We start from the raw sequence: 26261 nt of genomic DNA on the forward strand, positions 1-26261 counted from the left end.
AGGACCACTGCCTGTTTTTTCAAATGAAATTGAACGTGAAAACCACAGAAAATGGTAAATATTAGCTGCTTCAGTTGCTGTTACTGTGTCCTTTAAGCTCAGACACCTACAAAATGATTCCTCTGCTACCACAAATTTTAAGTCTTGAAGATAAACATTTGCGAGAGAATTCACGTCGTGCGTGCTCGTAAAGTTCGCATATATCTTAGGGCAGCACCTGGTTATTGAGTTTACCGTCTCTGATCTCAGCCTGTGTCCTCCTGAAACTAATTGTAGTCCCCCACCCACGCCCCCCACTTCCCTCTCTCTCTCCTCTCTCTCTCCGTGTCTGAGTTACAGCGAGGATTTCGCCTCGCCCGGAGCGACGTCACACCAAGGTGGAAGAAGACTCATTTTTCCAGCCTGTGTTCATCCAAAGAAAACACGCTGACAGGCTGAGCGGGAGGAGAGTCGCCTCTACCTGCAGCCGGTGGGCGCCGCCAATTATTCACCAACTTTTTCATCAGCGCGTCAGCTCAGAGCGCGGAGAGAGCGCTCCGCATCTGACTGCGCAGGGGCATTTTCATACCTTCATCTGCGCTTCTTTGCTACTCCTGCCCTCACAACAGTTTAACCGTGACAGAACCCCCGAAAGAGAAGCGAGATTCTGCAGCTTAATGTTGGATATTTTCCTGGCGCAGTAAGTCTTGAGTGTGTTCCTCATTAGACCACCTTGAAACCATGTAAGTGCGCGGCGACAGACACCGCACAGCGATAATGAAGAGGTTAACCACACCTTTGAGAGCGGACATCACTTCTTTAGCCACTTGACCGACTTTGTTGCGCATTAAGATGCGCCCGACTGAAGAGGAGGTGGACTTTTGCGCACTCCTTGGCGGACACTTCCCAGAGAGCGTTGACTGATCCGCACCGTCAGAGAAAAAAACAATCGGACCTCCTATGATTTTAAGAAACAATCCCACTCGGTGTTGGCTGAGGTCGATACATTGAAGTTTGTTGAAGAGGGAGAAAAAAAAATCTCCGTGTGGAGTTGCAGCGATCAACATGACGGCTCGTCTCTCACGGATCCAGCTGGCCCTGTTCTTTATTTTGCTCTGTCCGGTCAACATCATCGGGCTGTGGTGGTAAGTTAACACGTGGGTGTCCTGTCCCAGTTTCATTTCAGTCTGAGGATCTATCTATCTATCTATCTATCTATCTATCTATCTATCTATCTATCTATCTATCTATCTATCTATCTATCTATCTATCTATCTATCTATCTATCTATCTATCTATCTATCTATCTATCTATCTATCTATCTATCTATCTATCTATCTATCTATCTATCTATCTATCTATCTATCTATCTATCTATCTATCTATCTATCTATCTATCTATCTATCTATCTATCTATCTATCTTCATTATATTTTAGTTACACGTTTACATTTAACAGTTCACCACAGTGAAGTAGAAGGATGTTATGGATTTATGTTCCTTAGAATCCGTTTTTTTTTTCTGGAAAATATGCTTATTTTCCATCTGATAAATAATAATTGAATTATTGATAGCCTTAATTATAATAACAACTGAATAATTGACACAAGACTTTTGTGGCAGGTAAATATTGAACTGATCATTATTTTCCTGGCCAACTAGTACTGATATGTGGGTTTCTTTAAAGTCTGAGCTGCTGGATATGATTTTACCTGCTAATGCTATTTTCCAATTAATTATTCCCCATGAAAGAAAGACAAAAACCTACTACCAGTCATTTAAATGTGGTGTAAATTTGGAAGATTAGCCCTATTTATAAATTAATAAAGGGAATTAAATTAAATTGTGCAGGTTGATGCATTTACTGACCAAGAATGATGGCAGTTCTTGATTTTGATGTATTTAAAGAGTTAGGAAGGAGGGGTGAGATGTCTTTACATGATGTTTTGATTATGAATTAGAGCCTCTGAGGAAAATGTTTCTAAGCTCTGGGATATTATTGCATTAATTAGTCTATTTCTTATCTGAAAATTGATATCATAGTTTCAATACAATTTTCAACAATGTTGTCCAATGTATTTTAATTACTTCAGAATATGCATTGTTTGTAAACTGATGAGTAATATTTTATTTTATTTTTTGACTAAAGAAAAATGACCATGACCAATTTCATCCTGGTCTGACTGGCTGAATGTACTATTTCTATTTTGTATATGTCAGGATTACAACACATGCAAGAGAAACAATTGGGTAGAAGATTCTTTGGTAGAGGTAGTAGTTTTGCAGATTACCCAGTTTGTCCATCAATGTGTGTTTCGGTTATCTTCATCTGATTTTTGTTAAACTCCAATCAGTTAATTGATTGGTGCATCCCATATGATAGAGTGTAAAAGGAACAAAACAGGGAGGTAAAAAGTTGTGTGTGCTCTTTGTTGCCTGCAGTGAGAGAGAGCTGTGAGGTTGGTTGAGGTGTCGCGGATGATGTGTGTGTCTGTGATGGGAGTTCAGGTTAAGGAATGTCAGGTGGCCCTCTAGGCACAGTGGATATGTCATCATAAAACAATCCATACAGGCTCAGCTCAGCAGGATGGGTGACAGTCGAACAGACAGACGGGCATAAAGCCCAGCAGATCTACCGATAACATGTTTTCTAATACTGTTAGTTTTTTGTATGTGTGGTGCTGTTGGGGGAAAAAAAAGAAGTTTCTGTGCATGTCTGCAAGTCATAGCTCCTGCAGACATGCAGACAAACTTTTGCAGTGTTTGATAGTGAAGCTTTGTGGTTTTGTTCTATTGAATCCTCCCACTGTTCATTCATAGCTCAGTCAAGGTCAGTGTGGGATGTAGTGTCATGGGGGCTCTGTAAGTGCATTTGCTTGTTGACTGCTCAACTTAGAAATTTAGTGTCTCGTACTTAAGATGATAGAGTGAATGTAGGTAACTGAAAATGAACAGGAGTTCGAGATCAGAGGTATCATTGAACAAAATATTAAAACTGCGCTCCAATAAAAACGTTTGAATGTTTGGAGCGTGGAATACACCTAACAGCAATATTTGCCCACAAGGGTGCAGCATTATACATGAGCCTCTTGAATTTTGCAAAACCTCCTTTGTTTTATTTACTTGATAAGGAAATATTTTAATGAATGAAGAAGGAGCTAATCAGCGCTTTATTACCTACAACTTTATCTTTTTGTTTGTTTCAGTTTAACCTTTGGTATCTAAAAGAGTTTTGTTTGGTTCTTATTAGACATTGCACTAAGACTTAGGCACTAATAGGTTATTGCTTTGAGTAATGCAGTAAAAACATCTTGCTTGAGATTTTGAAAACATTAGATTTCAGACAAGCCTAATGGCTGACAAGTTCTGCCCCCCGGTAATTCTAAAAAAATGTGCAGGAGACAAAAACAACCTCTCCCTCAGAAATGCAGAACATTACTGTGAAAATCATACTGGATGGGGGGAATAAATACAAACTTTAAGTTTTATTTAAAAATCATATTTTCTACTGAGAAGGTTGCTTTTAGGAGAACTGACTACATCATCTTAGTTGGCATTTAGAACTAAAACAATCACACACTTAAGTGAGAACTACCTTCAATTGACATGTACTCGGGTTATTTTAATAAAATAAGTATTCCAAGAATGCATTATTGTATTTCAGTATTTATAAAAATAAAAAAATAAAAAATGTAAAGCATTGCTTTATTTAAGACTGAGATTTTTGTAACATGTTATTATTGCTATTCTGATGAGTAGATTTAAACACATTGATACAGAATAAAAATCCCTTAACTTAATAGTGGTTTTTAAGGGTTTGTTCTAACAGGCTGATGTTAGTTGGTTTATTAGTCAGCCTTTCTGCTCAGGTAAAGCCTGCAGTCATTTGCTTTACAGTGATGCAGCTCATGGCTTGCCAACCACATTTCAAAATCAGCTCCTTTTCATGTGTGGACAGTGATGGGTAGCACAGCTTTAATTTACACACCAGGACTGTCTTAATCTTTTTCAAAATATTAAAATCTTACAAACACACAAATGTACATCATTTTTCATTTTCTTGCAAGCAAAGAAGAAACATAGGACGCTTCTTTCAGCCTGCTCAAAGGCACAGTGCAGCAACAGGTGGTGGAGGGGGAATGTTTTGTTACTCTGTGCACCAGAGAGCTGGAAAAACTGCGGTCACTCCCGCACTTTCTGTTGCATTACAAATGATGCCCAATATCATCAATTCTGAAACCAGGCTAGTTTAAATTTATTAGAGTTCAGTTTACTTTCAGACCTGCATTGTAATAAAATAGCATAATTTTACTGCCAAGCTGTTGAAAGTATGACTGAAGTCTTTTCTATCATCACTAAAATTTTCAGTGGAGTTAGAGCTTGATGTCTTATGTTTCCTGAGGCTATCTTTCACAATTTAAAGCCTGATAAATTCTGGCGTAGCCAACATGTTGATGTGGTTTTTTCAGAAACCATCGCACGTGGGCGTTTAAGGAATCAAAAGTGATTCAATGAGTCATTTAGTGTAAAATAACATCTTGTCAGCAGAAGTATTTTAGTCTGTACAGTCCATTGCCAAAGGGAGACTCTCTTATGTTTCCTTTGATAAAATAAGTGCCCTCTTCACAAAGTATTAAAAGGTCTTCAGGAACAAAAATCTTATCCTTGCGAAGTTGTTCCATTTTGTAAAGTAAAAGAATATATAAATACTGTGTGTAAACAAATTACTTTTAAAATACAGCGTACAATCTTTGATTAAAAGAGGGATGAAATTGTCTCAGTGTTTATACCATCCCATGTAAATGTTCCTAATTCACTGTTCATGTGAATAATTTGGAATATTTTAAAACTTTTTTAAATATGTTATATACTTTAAACATCTTAGCAAACCATCCATCCATTTTTTGATTTCTTCTTGGAGGATGGACACTAAGACACAAAGTCTCCTTAAGGAGGGACATGCTCAAAAATCTCCCAAAGGTAGGGGGCGTCCTAGAGACATCCTGGTCAAATGACTGAACTACAACAAACAACTACTTTAGAAGTGAGGACCACCTAAATCTACCTTCAATGCCCATGCTCTGTACACTATTTCTTATTTTAAAATCTGTTTTTGGCTGGTGCTAGTGGCCTTTTTTCCATTTTCTGACAGGAAGTAGACAGGAAATGAGGTAGAGAGGAGGGAAGAGATGCGGGAGTCAAACTCGGGACAACATCGACAACGTCTATAGTCTGCGCGTATGAGGTGCCCACTATACCCGCTATGCCCCACAACGTCCCTTTACTCTATTTCTAAGGTTGAGGACAGCCTCAGTACAGTGGAAGCTCATTTCAGCTACTAATATCTTGGATCTTTTTAGAGGCCCTTAGGTTCCCCAACCAGACACTCTCCTCTCTGGGAGTGTGTCTTGAGATCCTGCCCATGAACACCACAAATATTATCAGCGACATGGGGCACAAGCTCATATTTGTGCTGATAATGAAGACACAGTACTTGGTTTGATTTAAAAGGAACAGATGACCCTAAAAGCAACTAAGGTACCTCACATTGCCACATAGGTCCCCACAAAATACCTTAAGGGAATGGTAATAAGACTTTTCCAGATTCTGAAAATACAAGTGAACCAGACCACTAAACAGCCTTTTATTAAGTTTTCAAATCATGTCTTTCATTCAGGGTACACCTTGCAAAATTCTATCATGTTCCACAGTTTATTGGAAATTTGAAAAAGGAAGACTAATGGGCATATTGTCTGTCAAAATGTATTCAACTTCTTAAGAGTTCATGTCAATATTCAATTGGCCATGCATTCTAGAGATTTATTTGAATTAAAGCAGAAGTGGATTAAGGGAATCAGCACTCTGGAATCAGCTACTTTTCTTTTATCCTCACTGACATAAATTGTCATCTTCTTTCACTCACCCTCTTGTTCGCTGGCTCCCTCACACACTTACCGACACATTCAGATACACACACACACATACAGATGCGCGCACACAGTGACCGACTGTGATGCAGCCCGGGGTTAAACCACACCTGTGGGTCGCTCGCCGGTCTGCCAGGACAATGATTGGCTCTGTTGAAAGAAGCTGGACATACCATCATACATCGCTCCTTCTCTGTCTCATGCTCATTCCCCTTCAATGTCTCTATCTCTGTATGTCTTCTGAAGGAAAATGCCTATCACACGGATAGGCTGTCGCTGAGGGAAGAGAGAACTGGAATGAGAGACGCAGAGTGAGAGATATGAAATGCTTGGAGATAGCTGTCCTTTCAGAGCCTCTCCTGATTAAAGCTCTCTAATCATTTGGCCTGAGAGCAGAGAGCACAGCTCAGAGGAGTGAGGAATGTCTTTGCTCTCCTATACTAGTTTTGACTTCAGTCCTTAGCAGGGCCAACTGTGTTATTTGCGTGTCTGTGATGGGTCTGCATTGTTGGTCAGATTGCCAGGAACATGCCACAATGACACAGGTGCTCATAGACAATGCATGTATGTATGTTTGTTTAAAGTATTTACATAAAATCATGATTATCAAAAATGAAACATTTTTTTAAAGAAATAATTTTCATCTTTCAATGGGAACTTGTCAAGTGGATATAAATGATAAAGAGGGCACATTTCCTCAATTTGTCATAATGCAAAAATGTGAGTGAACATTAGAAGGAGTTTAAGGAAAAGTAAAGCCCATAACCTCAAGGAAAATGGACACAGTGTATTTTATGCCATGGTTGCTACAGATAACTTAAGCAGAGAGCAGTCATCCAAAACAGTGAAACTTGTTTGTGAGCATGAAGTTTATCAGGCAGGAAATTGCTTTCTTTTACTTTTCATGTGTCCTCTGTCAGAACATCTGTAGATGACCCAGGTAATGTTAAATCAATAATGGTTTTACAAATGTTCCTCCAGCAGAAGCTGGTGGGAAACAGAGAAGGTTCCTCTGCCTTCCAGTCTCACCCAAAGTAATCCATCCACCGAAGCCTGAATGTTGCCTTTGTGTTAGCACCAAACTGACCATGCCTTAATGCCTTGAAGGGTGTTTATAATGGGTTTTTATTATTATTATTTCACGTAAATTCTTTTAAATGCATAAATTATTGTTGTATTTTTTTAATGTGAATTTTATTTTGTATGCCTGCTATTTTGAACATCATTTTAAAGACGCAGCTCGAACAAAAATGTCTCATAATTTGTCTCATAAATCAAATGTTTTGATTTGACAAGTAGCTACAGTGGTGATTGTGTTTTTCTTTGTGCATGAGCCAAATGAACAAGAGAGTTTGACTGCAGCCTCAGTCTGGTTGTATTTCAACTTTATTGTGTTCACTTCTGTCTTTCACCCTTTATCATATATTTCAATTCGGTCATGGACATGAATACAGATCTTATTTGACACAAAACATAAAAACAAGTTTTGAAGAAATGAAATAGGCTTTTTAAACTTTGTCCTTTGTAATTTTTTGTTTGTTTGTTTTGTGGGTTTGTTTCAGCTTGCATTTCCAAGCAGTAGATCTCAGTTAATGTGTTTAGTATGCATTCATTCAGTCATGTAGTTATGGGAACATGCTTGCACATACAAACTCATTGAGATACAGTAACAGACTGTACAGTCAGAACCCCCATCCTCACTTGAAGAGGGCTTCATTGTAACAGATCTTATCTTGTCCACTTCAGTGCTTCTCTGAAAAGCTAAATGTGTAATCAGGACCGGTGAGATGAGTAGAGATAAAGATTAAATGACGGTGCGGGTTTGGCAGTGGGTATCCCAAAGACTGACGGTAAATTGTGTGTGTGTGTGTGTGTGTGTGTGTGTGTGTGTGTGTGTGTGTGTGTGTGTGTGTGTGTGTGTGCCTGTTTGTGTTCTTGTTAGATGGCATGGGTCTGCATGTTTGGACCATGCTTTAAAGAATTTTTCTTTTTTTTTCGCCATCACTTATAATTGGAAAGCTGAAGTTTAGCCCTCAAACATTGGTTTCAGTGGTTTAATCTTGCAATTTTGGTTAAATTAGGTAATTTGAGGTTCTGGTCTTACTTCCACTTGCTTATTTACTTTGGCTAACAAATTTAAAATTATTCTTGCTAACAAAATCTACCTCCAGTGCAAAATAGTATATGCTTAACACTTTGTAATACTATTTTATTTCCTCAAAACTTCATTAGATATTTCAGTGCCTCACAATTTGTACTCTTTTATCTGTCCAGCTTGGGCCTGCACGCTTTAGCATGTACCTTAGCCTTCTTGTTTTTACATGCTTGGTGCGTCATATGTTTTGTTTATCCTGCTTTAGCGATGGTGGTACATGCAATAAAAAGTTTGCAGTTTTGGAAAGAAGACCATCTGAATTTGAAGCACAGTTCCGCAATGTTGAAACCATGTCAGCAGATAGTCAGGCCCCATTAACCAGCTACAAAGATTATCCATTAGCTTGTGCTCCAGCTGTTCCAACACACCTGCGACAAAAGACAATTTATAAGATGCTTAGTCCTAAAGTATTTTTCACTGAACCTATTTTGGTGCTAAAACTTTCTCAGCATCCTTTTTTTTTTTCCAAATTTGAACTTTATTGTCAATAAATTGGTGCTACTAAGTTTTTGCTAAGTTCAGGTAGAGAGTTTAAGGATTTTGGCATTTCATGGTGAAGAACAAGAAACAACTATAAAGACTGTCATTCCCTCAACGATACCCAGATCGGCAGCCAATAGCAATTAAGTGCCTTGATCAGCTGAACATCAACTTATAACAGATGGGAGATGGAATTAAACTCTACTTTTGGATTACAAGACAACTACTCCCACTGACTGTGACAGAACAAAAAAATAAGAAATTAGATGGTATAACATGAGATAATCTTCTATCCTTTTTAGTACAGTATTTAGTATTAACTATTCTCAAAGCTTCTGCTTTGAAATCATTCAATTATTTTGTTCCTTTTTCATTTCATACATTTGCTATGTTATTCACCTTGTACTTATGCAGCTACAAAATTAAACCAACTTTTTATATAATCTGCTCAAAGTAAACTGTAAGTTAGGTGTGCTAATGTGAGTAAATAATATCTTCTAGTTGTTCATTTTATTTTGGCTCATTGTTCATAACCCCTCAAACAGGAATCCAAGCCACCAACAACAAGGTGTGAAATAAAATTCTGAATTCAGAAAATGTCACAATCTTCAGAACTAATTAAAACAATAAAAATAATAAAATGAGATATAATGGTTAACTACATAGTTCAACTTCAAATGTAATAGATTGGGAGGAAATGAAAACAAATAGACAGAAAATAGGGGTATAATTTGGCAAAAATGCAAACTTGGAGGGAGTGCAACTCAGCTCAGATTGTTAGTTAATGATGACCTAAAGAATCTGTGACTTTTAACCTGGATCACTCAATAAATACCAAGATTTTTAGTATTTTCTTTTTGGGAAGAAAGAGGTTTGACCATTAGCATGAAGTTTGTCTTTCTAGACATTTTGTAGTAAGAAATCTAACAATTACTCAGAGATGCTTGTCACTTTGAGTACTGTCTGGCATCCCTGGCAACTGAATAAGGAGGCAGCATCTTCCTTTTCAGGCCTAGGCATATCACAGCTTGTCCATAGGCACGAGGTGATGTCACATGTGCTTGTTAATTGGAAAATGATAGTGTTGTGTCCCCCATCCAGTTGCTATAGGCTACATTTATTTCGGTGTTGCTGTGGTTTTATAAGTAGTTGAAGGCTACTCCTCTAAAAGCATCACCTTTCATGTCACTTTACATGCTTTCCTTCTGTAATCTCTCAGTAGTTTTGAGCTCATCCATGCAACTTTTTAACCTCTTGTGTTTGTCTGAAAATGTCCATACTCCAAGTTTGATGTGTGTCTTTTGGCAGCTCATGCAGTGGGTGTGCCACTGTTGTTAAAGCAGAACAAATGTTTTTCTCATGAGAAATTGCCTTTGTCTTGCTGCTCTCCTGCATGTTACACTAAATTGTTATTCTCTGTGGGGGCTTTAAAAATTGTAAGTGTTGAAACTTTGTTTTCTACAACCAATTTCATTATTCTCATCCCTGGTTATCTTTAACTATACAGTAAAACATGTCTGATAGGGACTTTGTTTTAGGCTGGAGAACTTCAAATGATTCGTGAAGACACAAAATGTATTCCAAATTTCCAAGGGACACTTTCACTTTATGTGAAAATAACAATTAACCAGAAAAAGACTTTCATGCAATCCATATTTGTTGCTTCATATTATCTAATAACTGCATATATTATTCACATATTGAAATAAGACCATATTTTTCAGGTGTAGGCTTTCTCATTACCTTATTCAACAAACAATTAATGGAGCACATACCACTTTATTTTATTTTGAGGCAGCACTTGATTGATCCGCGGGTAAAATCGTTGTTGATAGAGTGAAAAAGTAGATACAGCGGATTGCTACTGAGGTTGAAGTTGCCATCAGATTTGAAACAGCTAAAAAATTTAAAACACTAAAATAAGTCAAACTGAGCTGAATAATTGCTACCGATAACAGAAATGCTTTAAAACATTACTAAGTCTTAGAATTTTTTAAAATCTTTATTTTATCTTCAAATCTTTATTTTAAAATAGAATAAAAAGGTGTTTCAATTTTGGGGGTTTGAGGCAGGTTAGGAACAACTTAGATTGAATTATGACTTCTTTCAACATGGGAAGCTTTTTCCAGACGTTGTTTATGAATATTATTATTTTTTATACAAGACCACATTCTTCCATGTTTCACTACCAAGCTGAGGTTTTTGATTATCATGCCAAAGCTATGAAGATGGTATTATGGATTATACAATGCAATCCAACATTTAATGTACTTGTTAAGATGAACAGGAAGGTAGTTGCTAAGGTAATTTTTTCTCAACTTTATCCTATCATAGGCTTGAAAGCTATGTACATTTCCAAAACATGTCCTTTTATAGGCACAATTTACACCAGCTGGTGTCTGTCAGTAGCAACTTGGCAATACTCTCTTAATATGTTAGAATTGCATAGTATCTCGTGCACCGCACCATGATTTTATTTTATATATTTGTACATAAACATGAAGTTAATTTTCCATCTTAAGGCTCTTTGTTTTCCTCTGACCATCTCCTCTGTTCATTCTGGTGGTTAAGACACACATTTGTCATGACTATCTTCATCTCTGGCATATCTGAGGGATTAAGAGGGATGAAACTCATTCATTTGTGCATGAAAAAAGAAGGACCTCATACAGTACAGCTCAATGACTACAGTGCCCTGATATCTTTAATGAAACCCAAGATAAGGCGAATGCCATGGTTTAATCTCTTTGTGACCCCTAACTGGAGCCTGAAAATTATTAATAGGGTATCCATTTCTTAATCTGTATCTGTATTTAAAACCTCATTTACTTTTCCAATTTTACAAATCATTATTGAAAGGTTAAACGTATAGATGTTGTCCTAAGCCTATATGATGTGTTAATTAATTTAAGATATCTTCCATGGTATGCAAATAATTACAGCCCAATGCAAAGCACCTTAGTCTGATGTAGGCAATGAAAGCTTTAGATCTTGAATGGACAGTCTGTGAACATGTTCTAGATGACTACAAAATGCTATCAGTGGTTTGAGTCTGTTTGATTCTCCAACTTGTTTTATCTCTTACTGCTATGGAGTTCCTCTACTGAGTCTTTATCATCACAAAAACTGTTCATGCGAGACACTGTTTCCTCAAACCAATGATATTATCAACCACAGAACATCCTCCTTTGATTATCTGCTCAGTAGCTGTATCCCAAATGACAGAGAGAGTATGCAAGAGGATCAGATTACTGCCAAGCAGAAAATGAACATATTACTCTGGTCGGCTGAACTCAACAGTTTTCTAATTTTTACATTTTAAAACAGTCACAGAACAATTGAGTAGCTAAAGTAGTGACATATACATATATATACATTTTTGCTTACTGGGATTTCAGATAATTTTTTTTAAACTGCTCTTCTTTTCAATCACAATGTCTGCTTGTTGCAGCCTTAAATACTGTATCTCCGCACTATACCTTTTAAGGTGGAACACTTGAATGTTTTTCTCTCCAAACAAGGGCACAAAAGGCTTGAGAATTTACAGGAAGTTGATCCCATCATCCTATCCAATCACCCTCTTTTTGGTCTTTTTTTCCAGTGGTGTACTTTTCCACCTGAGTTCACCACAGCAATCCAGCTCTTCAACTCTCATCATGCACCCAAACTTCTAAGAAAGTCCAATGTGTGTGGTATGCACACCCAGTATCCAGCGGAAATGTGGCAGAAACCTTTATCCTAATGAAGACGGGGGAATTTTATGGCCCTGGGGCTACATCCGCTCTCAGTCTGTCCCACTGTGGTTATTGGAAAATCTGAAATTAAACATGCATAAACTGTTAATTCCACATGCACGTCCAAATGTGCCATTTTCACTTTTTTGCTGCCTCGCTTTGAATGTAACTGCTGTCATTATTCTGTTTCACTAACCACATGATCACCTTTGTATATGTGACAATATCGTTTCATGCTTTGAAAAAGATGCTGATACGGAGTGTTTAGTTTACAGAATAAGACTGTGGTATATGTCATTATCATCACAGTGATCACATTAATATTATTGCAAATAACTGTTTAGAATAATTGTGGGTTGTTATTTCCAATTGTCATAAATGCACACTTTGCATGGCAATACGATATTCAGTTTGTTTACCTGGGGTATTTATTTATTTACTGAAGTCAATGTCACTGTTTTGAACAGATGTTGCATCTCACAGATGACAGCTTGAATTGACATCTAATCCATCCATTGTCTGTACCCGCTTGTCTTGCTAGGGTAGTGGGGGAACTGGTGTTTTTCTTGGGGGGTTATCGAGCAGATGGGCACTCTGGACAAATCGCCAGTACTTCACAGGCCTAACAACCATGCATGAACACACCTAAGGGCAATATGGAGAGAACAACTAACCTAATAGTCATGTTGTTGGACTGTGGAGGTCAGAATATCCGAAGAGAACATACAGGCAGAACATGCAAGTTCTTTGCAGAAAGATTTGAACCTAGACCTTCTGCTGCAAGGCAACAGAACGACCAACTGCACCACCATAATATAGATATTATTTAAGGTAATATAAAGTTTGAACACTTTTATCACTGGTCACATGCCTGGTCATGTTTCTCATCTGAATTACTAAAACAACATGACAAGACATCTCATTGTTTGCTGTATGTTAAAACATCATCTCATCTTCTGCAGTTTCCATTTTGGACTCTTGAGTTCTGATGGGTTTAAATGTATTGCTAACTGAACAAACTGCTCTTTGAGCAACAACCCACCAAAAACAATAAGTACACTGTTTTGGCCAAACTTAAACTCTCATTTGGAGTGCTTGTTTTGTCTGGTTTCTATTTAGAAGAAAGTGGTACCTTGGTTGTTTGGATTATCCTGAGTTTCCCACATGCTGGACTTACTCTTTGTTAAATTCATCACATATTTTTAACTAAAGATAGCCATCAGGATTAGTTTAGCATTTAACTTTACCTGATCACATGATGTGTTATGAAATGTGAAAAACACTTTTTGATGTGAGGTGAAGTGTGAAAGGCACTTACAGTGAGAAATCACATGTCACTCCAGTTTTAGAGCAGAGCTGTTTGAGGAATAAAAATAGAAAACTTCACAGCAATTTTTCTACTTTCACAGCTATACACCTCCCATTGTAAAATGTTGATGTTCTACAGTTGGCCTTTAATCATTGCTCCAGAAAATAAACACAAGCTTAAAAGAAACAAGGCAAATAAAACACGTTACTGGAAAATCACTTGACATTAATTTTACCTTTGTCTGAGTTTGTTCCTTATTATTTCTCTCTCTCTGTCTCACACACATGCCCCACCCCCGCACACGCACGCACACAGGCTCAGAACAGTTGTTAAGTAATAAGTGGTTATAGAGGGAGTGTGTGTTGCTAAATATTGTGGGTCTACCTGCTAATTAACACCCACTGACTGTCTGTGTGACTTAATTGCCTGTATGAGCTTAACGCTATTGTTCTGTTTGAATAGAAATATTGTCAACACACTCAATAAACCCAGGAGGATTGAAATGGTGGGTGTTCCTGGTGTGTGCAGCTTGTCTGTGTAGACAGTATGTGTTTAGCTGATTATTTTTACTCTAAAGTCCATGTTTCACAGGACATGTTTGAACTATAAGAATTACTCGCCATCTGCTATTAGTAATTTTTACTTTATTCATCACAGTGTTTTTACTGTGCAGTGTCTTGCAAACGTATTCCCTTCTTTTTCTTTTTCTGTTGCAAATCTAAGCTTGTTTAGATAATGGATGGATGGAATAATAGATTGATATAGCACATAAAGTGGTAACTTTAAGTTTTATAAATAAAAACCTTGTATTGCAATATAGTTATATTGCAGCTTTACTAACTTTTCCTGTTAGTAAAGCTGCAGGTTCATTGGGTTTTTGTTTGTTTCACCTTTGTGCACTGATAGACTGAATTTTTGTGCATCCTTTTTGCAAAAGAACTGAGGTTCAGACAAATTGGATACATGAGTGCACGAGAGTGTTCATTTTCAAGCTATCCATAGAATCCCAATTTGATAGAGGTTTGAGATTTGCCTGAGTCATTGTAGCAGATGAATATGTTTTGTTTTATACCATTCCATTGTAGCTCTGGCTGTTTAATTGGGGCTTGAAGGTGAACTATCTCCTCACTCTGAAGTGTTATGCAGCCTCTAGCGGGTTTTTCTTAATGGATTGCCCGATATTTAGCTCCATCTGTAAAAAAATAGCACAACCACCACCATTTTTTCCACTGTGTGTTGAGGATATTGATAACTTTCCTTCCAACATCCAATAAGGTGCTACTTTGTGTCGTTCTATTACATAACATTCAAATAAAATCCACTGGAGCTAATATTATTATGTGACAAGATGTGAACAATCTCAAGAGGTAAGAATATTCCTGCAAGGGAGTGTATTTGATTAGTTGATCTCCATGCATGCTTTTTTCTCAACATGACTGCATGAAAACAAGGCTAGCCCAAGCTTTTCTACGGAAGGTGTTTTCATTCTGTCATCCCCCTGACATGTCAGCTTGTCGTATTATTTGTTGGAAACGTGCATGCGTGTGCATGTGTGTGTCTGCGTGTACACCCGTCTCGCCAAGCATGAGACCGCCAGGGGAGAGGACTGGCGAGAGTGTTTGCTCTGCTTCTTAAAACAAACTCTCAAGGCAGATGAATGATATCAGGAGGTGCGATTAACAAGAACAAGGCTGAATGAAAAACTGTGAGGTAGAGCTATTTTTTTTACCCTCACTTTCTCTTTCCCTGCTGGTTTCTAGTGATGAAGGTTTTGATGATGCTTACTCAGGTGAAATAATTAAAATTGTGTGAAATGAAGTAAAATGAGATGCTGTGAGAAAAGTTGTTTTACCTGCACTAAGCAATCAGGATTCTCCTTTTTTATGCCAAAAACGATGCCCCAGATCCTGGCAGTATTTTGAAATATTTAATCCAAGCCTCTTTTCCCCATTAAGAGTTAGGATAAACTATTTATCTATATTATATACACTCATCTGTCATAGCTTTCTAGGAGGTCTGGAGTGGTATTTATACAATGATGAATCTATATATGTGTTAACATTTCAAATATTTACTCTACATGAAGTCAACTCTATTTATTTTTGCTTCACAAGATAATTTTTTTCGTATCCATGATAAAGTATGTACACTTTTGATTGAGAAGGCCTGAGCTATGAACGTTTTAAAAGGGGAGTGAGTTAGTGGATATGTGTGGTTTAAGTGGTAGAGCTCCTAACTGCCAGAACAATGACTGAAAATTCTCTATCGTCTGGAAATCTAAAATGCCTGCCTTCTGGTTTACCAGAATCCACTTAAGCAGCATTAATATGGCCCTTCTGTTGAGATGTGTCCAACTATGTGACTTGCAACTTTCTAAGGACCACACAGTTCTTCCACATGCAATCAAACAGCAAAAATATTATCTGATATCAAAGCAGAGATGCTTCTGGGAAACTGTGTGCTGTTGTCTCCCACGTTCTCGTTCAAGAGGTCCATTGTAGCCACAGCCAAGATGCGGTGCATGGAGCTGACAGGCTCTGGAGCAAGAAAAGAAAACTTAATTAGTGTTGGTTTGTGGTGGCTACTGATTGATTCCTATCTAAAAGAACGATGAGAATGTTGTTGTATATCTTGCTTAGAGATCCACGTTTTTTTCTAACATGGTTTCAACTTTTGCAGGGCAGTGGGAAGCCCCTTGGTCATGGACCCCAACAGCATATGCAGGAAGGCGAAGCGCCTGGCAGGGAAGCAGGCTGAGTTGTGCCAGACTCAACCAGAAATCGTCAGCGAGGTGGCCAAAGGAGCGAGGCTGGGTGTCAGAGAGTGCCAATACCAGTTCAGGTACCGCAGGTGGAATTGCACAAGCCACAACAAATACTTTGGCAAAGTACTACAGCAAGGTGAGTGAAGAGGGAGTGTCTCATTTGATTACATGATGAAAACAGTTTTGGGTTTCATTTTGTTAGATGGGTTCAACAGTATCTGTGAAATGTTTACACCAATTAGCAGTCCATTAGTTTTGCTTGCAGTTTTATAAAGAAGTGATTTTATTTTTACACTTCAGGCTAAACCACTGCTGTTTGAAAACGTTTTGGGCACCTTCCACTACATTTCTATTAATCTTATGGTAAACAAAATATGGAATATGTATTTAGACGTCCCTTGCAAATCTTTTGTCTTCGTCCCAGGAAGATAAAAATTGTTGAATGTTATGTATCCCACTTCTGAAAAAACGTCAGATCCTGGTAAAAGGTGAGAAGTACAAAGAAAGTCAGGAAAACATGTTTCTAAAACATTTTCAAATGGCAACCAGGTTACAAACTGCTTTGAACTAGAGGATTTATTTTCTTGTCATTTGCTTTTGGCAAGGCTTGCGTTCACACCAGATGAAGACAGTCCTGCAGTCTTTACAAACTCAGTGACAGTTTGTATGTTGCAGGAAACCTAATTTCAGAGTGATGGCAATCATGATGCAGCAGCACTTACAGTATGTCGCTTGCCAATTCTAACATAAAGCTGCCATCACAGGTATTATGTTGTCATTTGAAGGAATCCTTGAGGTTGTCACAATATGCAGAATTTTCCTATGTATACATGGGAGGTTTCTGAGTCCACCTTATTCTGGACAGTATTGCTGTATGATTGATTATATTAGCTACTTACAGTATTATTGCAGCAGCTACAGTAAAGTGGTTTGTTGAAGTTTAGTGAGCTATATACTTTCTTAAAGGAACTGGTTAGCAGTTTTGATACATTCCTCCTTTTGTGCCTGTTACAACAATCGCACATGTGATTTCAATTTTCAGGCATTTCCAGACATGACTAATTGTTGAACTATTTGTGATTGCACTTTTAATCAGACAAAGTTTAACATTTGGCTTAAGATTGCTCTTCTGCACCCAACGGGAAACTGGATTATTCCTCCTATAAGTGGATTATTTCCCATCAAGCAACATATTTGGAATCGAAACAATCGGGGCTGAAGAATGAAATTTTCAAGGGATCACCGAAAGGCCTGCAAGTGTGTCTTTTTCACCTGTAAGTTAGCGCCATGCAGGAAGAAAATCCTTACTCCACTTGTGCTTTAGTTATGACAGCCCACCACAGAAGAAATGCCGGCTTCTGAAAATAATTAACAGTCTGCTGAGAGTAGATCAAGTATAATATAGTATAATTGTAGGCTTAAGTAAAACTGATTAGTGTAGTTATGGCCTTTTAATGATTGGTAATGAATTACTTGTGCAAGACATCCCAGTCTTTCCATCCCTGACCGCATTCTCAAACTACAACAGAAACCTATCATCAAAAATAGTTCAATACACGACTTACAATCTCTCTGTAAAGGCATATGAATCACCAATTCCCAATCAATTTATGATTACCTCCCTGGAGTTGATATTCGTCATCAGAGTCTTCCAGGCCTCCCCCTAGTCTATAAAAGATAAAAGCACTTGTACCACAGTGACACTGCAGAGAACATGAAAATTCTGGGAGGTTTTATTTTTTTTTTACAATGTAGTAAGGTTCTAAGCCAGTCTGATATGAGCATAAGCTGTAATGGGAAGAGAAGGTGATGTCAAACAGGAGATCCCAGTTTGACCAATACAACTTTAAATATATTGCATTAAGCAGATCAATTTAGGCCAGAAATCTACCAGACAGTGAAAATGTATAACATCAACACAATTTTGTTTATTTTTTTCCTTCGGTTTTTATTCATCAGTACCTGGAGATTTCAGTTTCCATCCACTTGAGGTCAGGTCCTTTTCTGACAGTACTCCAACAGACAAGGGCAGCTGTTGTATTTCTGACCAGACATATTCACACTTGACTGAATCTCCTCTTCATCAGATTGGGCACGCTTGAAAAGATTACCTAAGATTGCTTTTTCCTATCATCTCCTTTAGGATCTCTTAACATGGTGCTCCAGCTCTTTGAAGTCTCTAATATAACTGACGCTGGGTCACCGCTGGGTCCTTGGCAATTACTGCGTTGGTTTTTCTGTTGTGTGATTGGATTCTTCGAGAGCTGCTTGTCTCATGTTTAACTGAGATTACAGATGACCTTGTGATCGTTGTGTTGAGTTAGCAAACATGGAATTTAATATTCATTTAGGCCTCCAAAAATGTGCCAAACATGTCACAAAACCCATTTTGTTCTTATCTTTCATTGATGTTACAAAGTTGGCTTTTTTCTAATTAATTTCACATGCTATACAAAACCAGTCAAAACCATAACTGTCAGCTATCAAAATCTTATAATTTGTTATTTTGGAAACCTTTAATTTGTTACTTAACAAGAAAATAAGTGCCTTTTTCTGAAAAGAAAGTAAACATTTTCAGTACCTTTCTGGTAAAAAACAAACAAACAAACAAACAAACAAAACATAAAAAGCAAAGTTAATTTAGCTGATTTAAATTATTGTTTCTCTGTCTACTATGTCTACTGCAGCACCATTATTGTTAGTATTTCTGAAAGAGAAAGAATGGGGGAGTGATGGATTCAAAGATACACTGAGAAAGAGAATGAAGACAAGAAAGGGAAAGAGGGCAAGAATCTACCAGTTGAAGACAATTAATCATAGATTCCTGCCTGTCCATAAAGGAAGCCAAAGTACTCTTCAGTTTTGAAGCTTACGTCCTCAGTTACCTGGATTTGCCCTTTATGGTTGTTTATCATAAGCTGGGACCAATAAATGTCAAAATAAAAACGCCTCTGTATTTATTCTTTCTAAGTGGTTTACTTAACCTCATTGACATCTTTTTAGGGATTTTGCTCTGATATGCTGGTATGACACTTCTGCTGGCTATGTTGTGATAGAATCCGTCACACATTTTAGATTTTTGTGCATTTTTTGTATCCATGAGGTGTTAAAATATGTTAACCACTTGGTTCTTTTCGACAAAAATACTACACTCTGAGTTGTTTTGTCTTAAGATAAATCCATAATTTGTCAGAATTTCATTGTGGGAGTTTTGCACCCTAAACGCTTTTCCATTTTAAATAGCTGTTTTATTGTGTAGCTTCTATATAATGCATCTCCAAAGAAAGATCAGGACATCCTGTAGTTTAGCTTTAGACAAAGAAAGCTGAAGTCATTATGTTGTTTTCACATATGGGTGCGGTTAGCGATGTCCTGATTAGGAGTTTTTTGGGTTTTTTTTAAATCAGTCTGTGTCAGTATTTGCTAACACCTATTCCTGGTCTGATGCTTCTTTAAAGGCAGTTTTGTGTAAATGCCTGGAAAATCAGTAGCTTTATAGAAATAGTTAATAATTTTGGTGTCTTTATTCAGTATAAATCCAAATTTGTTGATTCTGGAAGTTGAAGGTAACGGCTGGTCCAAGAGGAGCCCAGACCAAAATGGACTTCTATGTTAAAATATTCTAAATTTTAACAGTTTATGTTTTTGTTGTTTTTATGGACTTGCCTGTAAAAATTGCCTATAAGAGCTAAAGTTAGTATTTTTGTTCTGCCTTGCAAAAAATGTTTGGAAAAATAAAACCTTTTTGTGTGATAGTGTGATAAAAATCTAACTCTATTCAGTTGGAAACCAAACTTTGCATAAACATAAACTTTGCATTAGTTGTTGTGTCTGAGTGTTTATTAGATAACCTTCTCCAGAAACATGTTTTTTTATTACACCTTACCAAGTAATGTGACTTTTGTGTTACAGCATATTTATAAGACTGAAACAACCATACAGTACATTGCTAATGGAGTGATGAGATCGGAGTGATAATGAAGTGATAATTGTGCAACCAGCATGACTATCTGTGTGCATTTCATTTCTTGTGATGTTTGTGATGATCACGCTGATAATGGATGGATCACATTACCAACTGTAGTGGAATTAAGAAGAGCTGTTGCACACTCATGTGCCAAGATGCAAATGTTTACTTTTTAACTTGCGTAAAAGCTGGCAGGGAGAAGTTAAGTGTACGGGGTTGAAACGTGTGAGGTCTGGAGTTGTGTATGCGTACATAATAAGGGTTTTAGGTGATTTCACAACATTGCTTACGACAGTTTCACACCTGTATTGCAGGAAATGTGTAGAAGAATGAGTGAACAGGTAGACACAAGACCTCATTTTGCATCTGAATCAAGAATTTATTTTTTCTGGACGTGAACCTTTCAGAAAAAAATCCTTTTTTTTTGTCTTTTCTTTGATCTCGGCTGATAAGATAAACATCCTGAAGTAGACTTGACTTGCGGCGTGAATGAGCCAGCATAAAATGATGCTGGTAATCACATAAGGGATGCTGTGGTTCTTCTTTGAACATCACGATAGACTGTGTGAGTGTCTGTTGCAAAATAAATAAAAAACTTTCCCGGGACTGTACAGTGATTGCACAGATATAATCATGTCAAGGATTTCACATCTATAATCAGTAGATGAAAAGATAATTATCAAAGAAGTAAACACCACTTGACTTTTGAGAGTTAATTCTGCTGCGCTTGGTTGTTTTGCAGTCTGGAAAAATAACCAGTGATGCAAACTGTGACCACTTTGGTAGGATTTAAGTTTTTACCATTGCCATAATGTGTCAGAGGTGATATCCTGAGCAAAATCAGATATCAGCTCTTATATAGAGCACTAATTGCAGTCTGCGAAGGAAAAAGTCAAACAGAGGACGTTCAGCACACAAGATGTATTGAACTTGCAGGCAGATCTAAAGCTGGAAAATATGATTTCTAGAACATAAGACCTCTTCCTCATTTAAAAACATCTTACTTTGGGTGAATACAGAATTTGCACACCTAAACCGGAAATAATGTTTTGCATTTTTTTTGTTTGTTCTACTGAAAAAGGCAAAGATAAGAATATATTTGGGTCCGTAGGCCAGTCATAGAGAGAGGATGTAAATGTAAAGTGTGGAATTATGTTTTACAATATTTTGTACAATATAGTGTGATGACAATTTTATTTCATAAAGTGAAAATACTCTGCCATCCAAAAGTATTTCCCCATTTTGTCACATTACAGCCACAAATTTAAATTTATTTTATAAATATTTTATGTTGTAAACTAAAGTAAGGCAGTGGAATAATGTGCTGCCTTGTTTGTTTATCCATTTCTTTAACAAATACAAATCTGAATCTAAACATGACTGCACAGCCTTTTTCATTTTGATATCCCCATATAATCCAGCGCTATCAATGTACACCATGTGAGATACTCTTACGTGTTGCTCTGTTAGGCTAGCAATTTTTTAAACTCTCCTTCATCGAAATGTAGTGTAGAAAGACTTTTGTTTACTTTTGCAGTGGAGCTGAAGGATCCACTGTTGAAGAAACTCCATCCATCACTCAGTTTTTTGTACAGTGACAAAAAACTGTCCTTCTATGTCATTACAGGACATAGAAGAAGGTTATTCTTTCACCCCATTTCTTTCTCTGTGTTACATTCCCATCATATTACAGAACATTTTTTAAAAATGTGGCTTTGATATTGTTGCACCAAAAAGGTGCAGCAATATCTGCTCTCTCTAAAATGGGACTTACTGAAAATGTGCAATGACCTCCTTAACAACTAGAATCTCCTCTGTCTTTACTGGTAAACAACATAAGGGTTGTATTTCCAGGCCATGTGAACAACTACATATCTGTAATCCAGCTGCACCACGTCTCCTTAGATAATATTCTGAATATTATTTTCTTTTATCCAGCTCATGTTTATGTTGAGGTCATTGTTCACAAACCATGCTACAAAGTAGTTTGTAAAGTTGGACAACACAGCTGTGTTCTTCTTCACTCCTGCAGATTTCAAGACTCTGCCTTGTGCTGAAAGTCTTGGGTGTATTGAGTGAAGAGAAACAGTAAGAATACAGGCCCCTGGGGGCTTGCTTCTACTACTGACCACCCTGTCTGACACTAAACGTTCCAAAATAAAATTCAGAAACAGAAACGTAGCAAAGATTGCAAAGTAGAAGTGACTTTGAACAAAACTCCAGATCTTGCAGTCTTTAGGTTTTTAGAGTCAATTCCATATCTTGAATATCTCTCTTTGTCAGTGATGATCATAATTCTTGCTGCTGTTTATACACTTTTTTTCTTCTCAGTGATCATTATTTCACTCTAATGATCCTAATGTTGTTGCCTAAAAAGTTGAAACATGATTTGATGAATATGTGCTGAATGCTGCAGAAGGGCTGCATGGAATTAGAAGCAGACATAGGCAGGCCCAGACACCCACCATGGCAGAGAATTTGTTTGGAATTCATGTCTGCAAGGAAAATGTGAAACAGAGTGCCTCAAATCATCAGATTTTTGATAGCCTATTTTACGCTTCCTTCTTTATTTCTTCACTCCTTCCACTCATTGCTTGTTTTTATGTCTACTCACTGTGTGTTCTTTGTATTTCCCTTCCTTTCTGTTTAGTGAGATGATAAAAACAAACCGTAAGAAACCTGAGTAATTATTAGTGGAAATGACTGACAATTTGCAAGTGTTAAATAAAACATACATTCAATTGACAATTTTCTATTTAAAATGTTTCTAAAGTGTGCCTCAAGGACATCTGGACTGACTTTTTTCCTGTGTGGACACTCCTTGGGTTGCTATCAACATATTGTTCTAATAATGAGCTGTGTTCTGATGGTAAACCCACTGGGATGTTTGTGAGATGACATATCTTGATTTCAGTATCTTGCAGCTCCTGAAAGTCTCAGCCCTGTTTTGCTGTAAAGCAGCAAGGTGGGGTTTAGTTTAATGGCAACGAAGGGATAAACACAATACTCGCACAAAATCGTATACATTTTGCCATACACATGTTATATATTTACGCTGGAACAAACCATTGATTTACAATTTGCAGCCAGCTCCAAACAAGAATAAATGGCAAGATAAAAATTCCAGATAAACAGAGGAGCAGCTGATCTGTTGGAAAGGTTAAATGCCTTACTTAAAATAGCTATTTTCAAAATGACACGCGTGCGCGCACAAACACAAATTTGTCGACACTGGAAACATCTCAGGGTATCATGGTCTGCAGCTGCTATTGATATCAAGGCATGCAGGGGGTGTGCACGTTTCATAGCTCGCCGCCAATTCTTTCTCTCTGTGTGTGTGTGTGTGTGTGTAATTCATAATGAATCCCATTCACAGAATCATGTGATATGAAGCTGGCATTGTTGACGGCTGTGACTGCTCGATTAGTCTGTTCCATCGCCAACAAATAAAAGACATTCACTTGTCTCCACACTAGGCAGTTATTGTTCTATGGTGGAGTCTATTGGCAATATTTATGTTTATTAGCTAAAATTCTTTTTCAGCTAATATTTATTCTAAACCAGGGTTGTCAAATACCAGGCCTCGAGGGTGCCTTGACAATCTTATTCCTGGATCTTCTTCTGGTTCTTCGCCTTGTTTCTGAAATCTTGAATTAAGTGGTTGATTTGCCTTCCCATCGTGTTGTCAAGTTCTACAGTTATGCAAATGACTTCATGATTATTTTTTTGCGTTCAAGCTGAGAATCATAGCCATGTATCAGAGTATTCCTTCCAATTACTGCATTTGCTTAGATACATAACAACCAATCACAATGAGCAAATCAAAATACTTCACCAAGCAGCAGACATTATTGCAAAACAGTAGGATTAAGTAAAACACAAGAAGGCATAACACAATAACTACTTAAATTTAGAATGTCTAGTTAAGCACACAAATATCATTGTCCATTTTAGGTAACATTTCATATTGTTTATTTTACTTTTCAGTGAGACGAGCACTATAAAACTCGTTTAAGCATTCACTGATTAGTGAATTAGCATTTAACCAAAGTGGAAATCATTAATATTTTTTATTTTACTTGTATTTATTTTGTGCTTGCCTTCCTCAAGACACTGTCAACTTTATTGAAAATAAACACCAATAAAATTGGTGTTTATTGTCAATAATGTCTTCTAAAGCACATAATTACCCAGTCGTTTTCTTTAAATTTCCGCAAGGTTGGCCACTGGTGGACTTTATTCCCTCCTCCACTGTGGTTAGCAAATTTTCTGGGAAAAACCCTGTATATTATTGATGATAACAAAATACAATCACCTCACAACATATTATTCAAACATCTCAGATGGACTTCATTTAGTATTACAGGGAAACATTTGCTTGCTTTATTTGGTTTGGCTGTTATTGTTATTATTGTCATAATTTTAATAGCATTTTTCTATTTTTATGTGAATCTGTACTGTGAAACAGGTCATGAAAAATCCTACCATCATGAGTAAAACTGTCTACAAATGGACTGCAGAGAGACTGTGGAACCTTCCTGTATAGCAAGATAAATATGGCTGGTATTTTGTTGTCAAGAGAATAACAATAGCTTCAATAACCGTGGCTAATGACGTGTTGAGCTGAGGTAGGGAGATGATGCTAAAGCCACTGCGGCAGACACACGATCAATTTGCAGTTGTAGTTGAACATTCTTTCAGCAGGGAGTGTTAAGCTCTGCACTCAAAATAAACCACCAGCTGTGGTGTTCCTAAAAGTACTAGTGTGTGAATATATGTGTATTAGAAGGAAACAGCTGTCCTCATAGTGCCACAAGTCCATTGATGCTAGAGACTGTAGCTATGAACCAGCCTTTAAGGGAAAGGGCTTTTATCATGTTCCATGTATGACTGTATTAGAAGCAAAGCTCTTGATTTGTTAGATTAAAAGTTAATAAAATGACATAATTTTTTCTTATAATGTATAATGAATTAATACATGTTGTAAAAACCATTTTAGTCTTTATTTAAAAATTTATAAAAAAAAAAATAAATCAAGTCAAATGAATTAGACTGCCATTGAAACTTAATTTATTTTAACAGAAAGCCAGATAATGGATAGGTTTATTATATAAAAACTGACTTAAATATAGAGGTATTCACTTAAAATTGGTTGGGTTTCCATTTGCGTAAAATACTGTATAAATGCAGCATGGCATGGAGACTATCAGCCTGTGGAAATGCTTAGGTGTTAGCTAAGCTAGGTGAAAAGTGAGGTGGCTTACAATAGATAATAAAGCAAGTATTGGTACAGTAGCAGTGTTGGAAGGTGATCTCCATCAAGCTTGCTAGCAGAAGGAAGTGCTCTAAAATTCCCATCACGAGACCTTTATTTCCAAGCTGTACTTTTATTATTAAAAAATTAAAACAGTGCAAATCAAGGAAAGCAATAGTTGTTGCCCATATCTTGGATACATCTTTGTGTTGCAGGTGTTGAAGTACTGACTCCAGCTGCAGCCCACACCTTGTTGACCTCTACTAGACTCTTGAATAGGTTTTGGTTCACAGTCCTCTCCAGGCAGTGGTTATCCCTGTTGCTTACAGCTTTTCCTACGGCACTTTATTCCCCACAGTATACTTTCCGCTAGTGTGCTTAAATACACTTTGGCGCTGATCTTCTTCTTTTGGGAAGTGTAAGGGACTGTTTAATGAAAAACTGTTCAGTTGTCAGCCAGAGCAAAGTGAAACCACAGTCAAATTCCTTTTCTATGTGCATAAACCTGGCGAATAAATCTGATTCTGATTTATTGGTCACAACATTGCCAGAAAAGAACAATTTTATGATAGAAATGTTTTTATTGGTCTGATGTAATATTCGAATTCCTGATAAATTTAGCATTTGCAAATGTGCAGAATAAAAAATTTAAACATATGGCTTTAGGTGTAATGAATATATGCACATAGAA

The 26261-nt window shown here is 37.1% G+C and overlaps 1 protein-coding gene across 1 annotated transcript in view; it reads left to right on the top strand.

Moving 5' to 3' along the window:
• Positions 1-350: 350 nt before the first annotated feature.
• The window catches only part of wnt6 (Wnt family member 6), a 31454-nt gene continuing 5543 nt past the window's right edge, over positions 351-26261 (top strand). The window contains exons 1-2 of the mRNA XM_005801243.2: positions 351-1124; positions 16265-16485. Of these exons, the coding sequence (XP_005801300.1) occupies positions 1045-1124; positions 16265-16485 (301 nt within the window). The 5' untranslated portion in view covers positions 351-1044. The remainder of the gene's footprint in view (positions 1125-16264; positions 16486-26261) is intronic.

The sequence above is a fragment of the Xiphophorus maculatus genome, chromosome 7 (genome assembly GCF_002775205.1).
Source record: "Xiphophorus maculatus strain JP 163 A chromosome 7, X_maculatus-5.0-male, whole genome shotgun sequence".
In the NCBI taxonomy this organism is placed as follows: domain Eukaryota; kingdom Metazoa; phylum Chordata; class Actinopteri; order Cyprinodontiformes; family Poeciliidae; genus Xiphophorus; species Xiphophorus maculatus.